The following is an 8,823-nucleotide window of genomic DNA, read 5'->3' on the forward strand; positions in this document are numbered from 1 at the left end:
ATCGTATTTTGAATAAAGATAATTACTCCGTGTTGTGTAATTATGTTAAGTATTATCTTAGAAGTATTAGACACAAATAATTTTAAATATTAACACTTGGATTTAGTTATATTAAAGTTTATTCCATAAACATCCACTTCACCCATACATAATACTCCACGGAGTAGCTATTCAATTAGTTCATAATCTACTTGTAAACTTATGTATTTCATGACTTGTTACACTATTGGCCTTAGAGATATTGATGCCTTTTAGGCTTTTACTTTTCTCATATGAATGTTGATATATTCCCGAGGTATATAGCCTATATTAACGAGTTTCGAATTAACCTGCATGAGATTCAAATCTGATACGATAATTTTTCTGTCGGATTAACCTACATGAGATTCAAATCCAATAAGACACTCTCCACACCAATTTGAATAAAACAATGTGCATATAAATACTAAAATACTATGTACTTTCACTATCAACAAACAAAACATATACAATGTACTTTTTGGTGGATGCGTAGATTACAATTTTTGAAGAGGGGGCATGCAATGCAACTGAGAAATCATTGTGTTATAAGCTCCAAGAGCACAACACGGGCACAAAGAGCCAAATAGAAACATAAATGAGCCAATTTAAAGTACATGGTTTATAAGTTATGATACTATTCACTTAATAAGTTAATAGCTAGCTTGTTTAGTTCTTGTTGTTTTGGTTTTAATGGAAGAGCTTGTAATAAAGTGGCACATTCTATAACCAACACAACCAATCGCTTGTTGGTTCAGTGGTGATTGATGTTGAACTTAGTAGGAAGAACTCGTGTTCGATCCCCCGCAATAACAATTGGAAGGGGACTTAAACCTATCCACCCATAACTTGCTCCGAATCCGGATTAGCCCTAAGGGTGAACCGGGTGCTAACGGATATTCTCCCTCTTATCCTTATAGATAAAAAGCGTTTGAATGATAAAGAAGTATTATAAGTAAGCTACGAGTTTCCAATCCGATACAACATTTCTCCTTAATTACCCGTTTAAATAAAACAATGTGTATACTAAATACATATACAATGTACTTTTTTATACACTCCATAAATTCCAATTTGTTCAGAGAAGCATGCAACAGAGAAACCATTGTGCTACAACTTACAATTGCTACAAGAACATAACACACGCACATAGAGCCAAATAGGAACATAAATGAGTCACACTCTTCGAGTCAAACACCCCTCAAAGGCTCAAACCTTGTTGTCCCAAATCTTGTAGAAACCTTATTGGTCCACTTTCTCCTAAAATTCCCTTTTATTTATTAAAACCAAAACAAAATAAAAATACACTTTTCAAAAAAGAAAAAACATTAGTAAAATCAAAATTACCAAAATACCCCTTACACCAAATTCCTCCCCAGGCCATAACACATTAACACCCCACCTCTATAAATTCCAATCCCAAACTCCCCTCATTTCCCCAACTCGAAAAACAAAACACAATACAAAAAGAAAAACCATTTTCCTTACAAATTTCATTTCAAAAAAAAAAAAAATTAAAAAAAAAATTAAAAATTCAAAGAAATGGGAGTAAACTCAAATAGAGTAGAAGCTCTTTCAAGCCACCACCATGCATGCTTTGAAACCACCCTCGATATACAATTACCAAACAACCCCTCCCCTATAGAGATACACCATGTTTGCCTTCCCCCTAAAAGAACCACCCTCCAAAAACTTAAACAAAGGCTTTCTGATATTTTCTTCTATGATAATCCCCTCCATAGATTTCACAACCAAACATGGCTTAAGAAATTTGTTCTTGCCCTTGAGTTTTTCTTCCCTGTTTTTCAATGGGGCCCCACTTATAGCCTTAAACTCCTTAGGTCTGATCTTATCTCTGGCCTCACCATTGCTAGTCTTGCTATCCCTCAGGTAGTTTCTCTCTCTACTTTCTCTCTCTAGTTTTTTTTTTTTTTTTTTTGGGGGTCTTTTGCTTGTGTCTAACACATGGGAACATTTTATTTTTCAAGAAAATATTTGTTTTTGTGTTTTATCCTCTCAACATCCCCTGAATAATACAGGGATCGTAATAAAAAATAAAAAAAGAACAGAGGAAGTATATAATAATATTATAGTGTATCAAAGGACGTACGTATATGATTTTATCATAACAATAACATAACAATATTGTTCTTGTAGACAAATATTTAATGCTTATACGTAGCCTTTATTTCAGGAAAATTGAAATAAAAAGTCTTAATCAATAATGAAATAAATTGACCAAATCTTTATATTACTTGGATTGCAGGGAATAAGCTATGCAAAACTTGCAAACTTACCACCAATCATTGGATTATGTAAGTATCATTTTCATATTGTATAATTTTCACATATTATAACAAAATAACAAATTATACCATATAGTAAAAAAAAAATGTAACAACTTTTGCGAACAACTAATACTTTCGTTTTTGTAAACGATTACCAGATTCGAGCTTTGTGCCACCATTGATATACTCAATTCTTGGAAGTTCAAAGCATTTAGCAGTGGGCCCAGTTTCAATAGCTTCATTAGTGATGGGAACAATGCTTAGTGAAGTTGTTTCTCCAACTGAAGAACCAATCTTGTATTTGAAGCTTGCTTTTACTTCTACTTTTTTTGCTGGTGTTTTTCAGGCTGCCCTTGGTTTTCTCAGGTTTGTTTTTATTTAATTTAATTTTTACTCTTTTTATTTTTTGTGTGAAGAATATTATGAGAATATTCCCTTGTTTTTTGGTGGGGTAGAAAATTGGTTGAATCACAATTTATGGGAAATAATCATCATGATGTAGTATTGGTAGTGTGTATGTGATCTTTACTTTATTGAATTCAGTTACCCTAATAATAATAAATAACAATTAATAATCATAATTAATAACAATGTATAAAATTATATTTTGGATGGTTGCAAAATGTTGTGATAAATGTATGTTTAATGTTCGGAGCATTTGAATTGTTTAGAGAAATCAATGATGGTATAAATTCACAATCGGTGAGACCATTCGGTAATATAGGTTAAGACTGAATGACTGTGTATGATAAATCTCAGGTATGAATCTCCCGTCCCTACCCTTATAATTCATTCGCACCAAAAAAAAAAAAAAAAACCAATCAGTGATACCATTTGAACGTGTTAGAAGTAAAAGTATAGTGATTGTCCATTCGAGTATGTACGCCACGTAAATAATTCAGTATAACCGTTGTATATCTTAAAAGGTGTAGGACTATGTAACCCCTAACTTGAGGGAGATTTCTCAAATTATTAGATGACACAATTAGATATACTTTATATTGTGATAAGTTTTACTAAAAGGTAAAGATTTTACGAGCTAAACTGGTTGACATCTACCCATCTAACTCTTTGACACACTACAAGAATCTGTATTTTTAATGACAATCTAATAATGACGGGTCAAAAATCCGTCGCAAGAGCCTTTTATAACGGGCTAACAATCAAACAAAGACGGGAACAACCGTTGCACATGTCTTTTACCAAGGGTTAACGACAAAAAATTTCATGAATGACGGTCCCCTTTTATGGTGGGTTCGTGACAAGAAATTCCGCCATTAATCAACGATTATTGATCTTTAACGATGGAATATTCCGTTATTAATGATACAATTTCTTGTAGTGACACCTGATTATAATATTGCATGAAATGTAATCAATATGAAATGATAGAAATTTGGAGCGGTGGAGATGTTAGAAAGGCCAAAGGAATTTGGACTTTTACCAAAAGAGATGAACCGAAAAATTTGATTTTTTTTTTTTTTTTTTTTCCCATTCTTCGTACAAAAACAATAATTTATAGTAGAAAATTTTGTAAAGAAATGAGTTGTAAAATAATGTATGAAAAAATGTATGCAGGTTGGGATTTGTAATAGATTTTCTGTCAAAAGCAACCCTAATTGGATTCATGGCTGGGGCAGCAGTCATAGTGTCATTGCAACAACTCAAGGGTCTGCTTGGGATGGTCCACTTTACTAACCAGATGCAGATAATTCCTGTTTTGTCCTCTGTTTTGAAGTACAGACATGAGGTAAATTGCATTAACATTTATTTTTTTTAAAATATTCTACTTTTGTTATTTAGTTCTTCCGTTGCACGGGTATAATCTAGTTTTATTTTTTTATCGAGTACATCTCGATGAAGTTGTTATTTCTTATTTGTCTAGAACTGTAATTCTATTAGCGAAACCATGGTTGTTATTTCTTTCCGATCTAGATTCGTACTGATAAACTTTTTTTTTTTTTGGGTGGCAGTGGGCATGGCAAACAATTGTGATGGGCTTCTGCTTCCTCTTCTTTCTACTTTCAGCAAGACAAATTGTAAGTAGCATTGTTTCTATTGGTTTTGCTTCTTTTTCTGTTGCATGTTTATGAGCTTTGAATCAGTTAAAACGATTAAGAAACGAAAGAGATATTAAAATGAGCAAACTGTAAAGTGATAGTATTTCCAACACAAAAACAGAGTTTAAAGTAGTTGTTTACACAAAACAAAGTAAAAGGGTAACACCCGAAATTGGTAAAACTAAAAGGTAATTTGTTTGGTGTTTACTATGTCTTGACACAAAATTTCCACTGATTTTTCTCAGAGTGCCAAAAAGCCTAAACTGTTCTGGTTATCAGCAGCTGCACCTCTAACATCAGTGATCCTCTCTACGGTCATAGTTTTCGCTATCAAACCCAACTCTCGACAAATTCCAATCGTAAGAAAATTCCTATACTTACATTTTCATACATTTAAACATAAACATTTATGTCATATTAAGAAAAGAAAAAAAAACATTGTTGGTAGTTTGAGTTCATGTCATTGTTTAGAGATCTTCATAATGTCATGTTAATTCTCTTGCTATTTTACTAGATTGGTTACTTACCCAAAGGCCTCAATCCACCTTCAACAAACATGCTCTATTTCCATGGCTCACACCTTGCTCTTGCCATCAAAACCGGCATTGTTAGTGGCATTCTCGCTCTCACCGTAAGCTTTCTGTCTCCTTTCAGTATATTTTTCTGAATTTATCTTATCTGAACTTATTAGAACTTAATTGAACTTGTCTGAACTTATTTTTCTTGAAATATGTGGGAATAAGTTGAACAAAACAGAGCCTAATCAAACAGATGTTTTCTGCTTACCTTTTTGTTTTGTAGGAAGGAATAGCGGTTGGAAGAACATTTGCAACCCTTAACAACTACCAAGTTGATGGCAACAAAGAAATGATGGCCATTGGTCTCATGAACATGGCCGGTTCTTGCTCGTCTTGCTATGTCACAACAGGTAATAAATTCAGATCCTACTACCTCTATTCCTTAGAGTTCTTTACGTACGCTTACTATTTACACAAACTCTAATGCAATACCTAAACACTAATATATCCAATTCCGTATGTGTAAAAATTATAAAAACTTGATATTTTTAAAATACAGACCGAAACCAATCTAATAAGATCTTACATGATAACTTTTTGATGGGTATATGATAGTGAGTAGACCTGTCAAACGGGTCGGTCGGGTCGGGTTGTAAAAAATTATTTTCGGGTTCGAGTTGAATCGGGTCGTTACTTTCGAATTCGGGTTTACAAATGCTTGTTCAAGATCCAGAACTTTCGGGTTCGGGTCGACCCAACATATTAGAGATTTTAAAACGCGCATTATATTTTCATTAATTTAGATAATGAATATACAACATATAGGCACAAGTTAACAAATTTTCCTACACAAGTTTATATTTAGTAAAATTCAACAGAGTATAATTCAAATTAAAATCATATTACACACAACAATAGTAAAAACAACGTGTTTATTATGCTTAAATTTTCTCATAATCTCATTTATTACTATAAATACAATGATTTTCAATCGGTCAGGTCAAAAACGGAATTCGGTCGGATTTTGACCAATTACTTTTCGGGTTACTAGAGTTCATATAAAATCGGGTTACGGGTCACAAAATCTTGTTCAGGACCCAATATTTTCGGGTCGGGTTCGAGTCGATTTTCGAGTCGGGTTGATTTTTGACAGGTCTAATAGTGAGAATTCAGATCTTACATGATAGCTTTTTGATGTATACTTTGGACATAGGGTAAAGCACTTTCAGAAATGGAGACAATATAATCTTTAGCTTTTTTTAATTGTTTTTGTAAATACTTTAATTACTTGACTAATTCTCTCTAAACACCATGACTTTGTAGGATCATTTTCCAGGTCTGCTGTAAACTACAACGCAGGAGCTCAAACAGCAATCTCAAACATAGTAATGGCAACAGCAGTACTGATTACTCTTTTGTTCTTGATGCCACTATTCCATTACACACCTACAGTTATATTAGGTTGTATCATAATTACAGCAGTAATTGGTTTGATCGATTATCAAGCTGCATTTCGTTTATGGAAAGTTGATAAAATCGATTTCTTGGCTTGCGTTTGCTCCTTCTTCGGTGTGCTCTTTGTTTCAGTTCCTCTTGGACTCGCCATTTCTGTAAGCTACTCTGTTTCAATACCTTTTTTTAAAAAAAGAAAAATTGTTAATTACTACCTAGGTTTTTAATGACTTTTTGCTAATTACTACCAAGCTTATTAAAATTTGTAAATTACTACCTAGGTGTTTAGTTATTTGTTGCCTTAATCAGCCATATTCTGGCTAATTAGCCACTAATCATATCATAATTAATTGTACTTTAATTATTTTAATTCATTAATGAAATTAAAATTAAGTTTTTTTTTTTTAAAAAAAATCAAAACTAAACATACCCAAAAAAACCCAAAAACTATTAAAAAGGATTCTGGGATTTATTTTGGGGGTTTTTCGGATTTTCTGATTTAATTAGTTTTGGGTTTTTTTTTTTAATTCTAATTTTAATTTTATCAATTAATTAAAGTTCGATTAATAGTTGATTATCATATAATTAGTGACTAATTGACCGGATATGGATTAAGCTAGTAATTGACAACAATAACTAAACACCTAAGTAGTAATTGACAATTTTTAACAACGTAGGTAATAATTTGCAAAATCACTAAAAGTTTACTCCCTCTGTTCCTAAATGTTTTTCCCATTTTATTTTGGCACATTTGTCAATGCATATTTTACATCATTAAAATCTCTAATTACGTGTTATTAAAAATTATAAAATTTTCATATTGTTAAAGTACGCATCGAGACAAATCAAATAAGACATCACATTACTATATTGGTAGTAATTCAAAGATTTCCTTCAATTATGAATAGTGTCAAAATTTCAAATGGGAAAAACATTAAGGAACGGAGGGGGTAGGTGGTAGTAATTAGCAAATTTTCCTAGACTTTTTAACTACGTAGTAACAAGTAACAACCATGGCTCACATCTATGTGTACTTGTAACTTTTCAGGTAGGAATTTCAGTATTCAAAATTTTGCTTCATGTAACAAGGCCAAACACAATAGTTCTAGGAAACATTCCCGGAACTCAGATATTCCAAAGCATTGGAAGATATAGAGAAGCAATAAGGATCCCTTCATTTCTCATCCTCTCTATTGAATCTCCTATTTACTTTGCAAACTCAACATATCTTCAAGAAAGGTTCGATTTCTATCCTAATTAATTAATTTTCCTAGCATTCTTATTAAAGAAAATTAATGATGTTTACTAACTTAATTAATGTAAACTTGTCATATACAGGATACTAAGATGGATTAGAGAGGAGGAAGATAGGGTTAAGGCTAATAATGAGAGCATGATCAAATGTGTAATCTTAGACACAAGTGGTAAGCTTGAAAATCTAGCATCTCTTGCCTTATGTAACTTGATCAATCTCTTTCAAGTCATTCACATAAAAATGTTCAAGAAATTCTTTACAATGCCCTATGGGGTGAGAAAAATTCGGTTTAATCTGTACATATCTCAATTTATTAGCCACCTTCTTTTTAAAATTGGCCATCAAACCTTTGTTCTCTTCACCTCGTCTGGTTCTGGTATGATTTTTCTTGTTTCTTGTCTGATGTGGTCTATTTTCCTAGTCTAGTCCGGTCTAATGTTTTACTCCCTCCCTCTTGGTCTGATTCTTTCTGATTTGTTTTGGGCTGAACGTTTTCTGTGAGTGATTTTTGCCTTTTCTAGTCTGCTTTGATCTGAATTTTTCTAATATGATCTGATTTTTCTAGTGAAGTCTATAAAGACTAACCCCTACCCGATTCCAAACTCAAAACCGAGTTTTCCTAGAAAGTATGTTACACAACCTAATTCACCCATTCGTTGTCTCTTTCGTGCAGCTGTAACAGCTATAGATACAAGTGGGATAGAACTACTTGGTGAGCTGAGAAAGATGCTTGAAAGAATGTCACTGCACCTTGTACTAGCAAATCCTGCAGGAAATGTGATGGAAAAACTGCACCAATCACAAGCATTGGAATCCTTTGGTTCACAAGGACTTTACATGACTGTAGGAGAAGCCATAGCTGATATTTCTTCATCATGGAAAGCTCAACCTTGAATAAACTCCCTCAATAAGTAGAACATTAACAAAAAATCGGAATTGTTTTTAGATTAGAAACTAGCTAAGAAGAGAGTCCTAGTAGTGTATTATCATATAAGTAAATGTAATTAACCAATATAAACCATTAAGCTCGAGCTCTTTCAAGAACGAGTTTTCGAGTCTTTTTTGGTACAATCAATTTGGTTTTTGTCCCCTATTATGTAAAGAGGTTCGTAAAAAATAACACGAAAGAGACCTCGTTGTTATAACCTTGATCGAGGTTGTTGTATAACACGGAGTAATAGTCAAAATATCCTAACAAAAGACGGTAGAAATAAACCGTTGGTTTTCTTGCC

General features: G+C 32.7%; 1 protein-coding gene across 1 annotated transcript; it reads left to right on the forward strand.

The window, feature by feature from the left end:
- The first annotated feature begins 1,452 nt into the window (after nucleotides 1-1,452).
- LOC110787771 (probable sulfate transporter 3.4) lies at nucleotides 1,453-8,823 on the forward strand. The gene is made up of 12 exons (XM_021992416.2): nucleotides 1,453-1,908; nucleotides 2,285-2,333; nucleotides 2,465-2,672; nucleotides 3,885-4,056; nucleotides 4,280-4,345; nucleotides 4,612-4,725; nucleotides 4,881-4,997; nucleotides 5,168-5,294; nucleotides 6,208-6,494; nucleotides 7,385-7,575; nucleotides 7,675-7,760; nucleotides 8,265-8,823. Exons 1-12 carry the CDS (start codon nucleotides 1,561-1,563, stop codon nucleotides 8,483-8,485), a joined length of 1,986 nt encoding a protein of 661 aa, XP_021848108.1. The 5' UTR covers nucleotides 1,453-1,560; the 3' UTR covers nucleotides 8,486-8,823.

The sequence above is a fragment of the Spinacia oleracea genome, chromosome 4 (genome assembly GCF_020520425.1).
Source record: "Spinacia oleracea cultivar Varoflay chromosome 4, BTI_SOV_V1, whole genome shotgun sequence".
Lineage (NCBI taxonomy): Eukaryota > Viridiplantae > Streptophyta > Magnoliopsida > Caryophyllales > Amaranthaceae > Spinacia > Spinacia oleracea.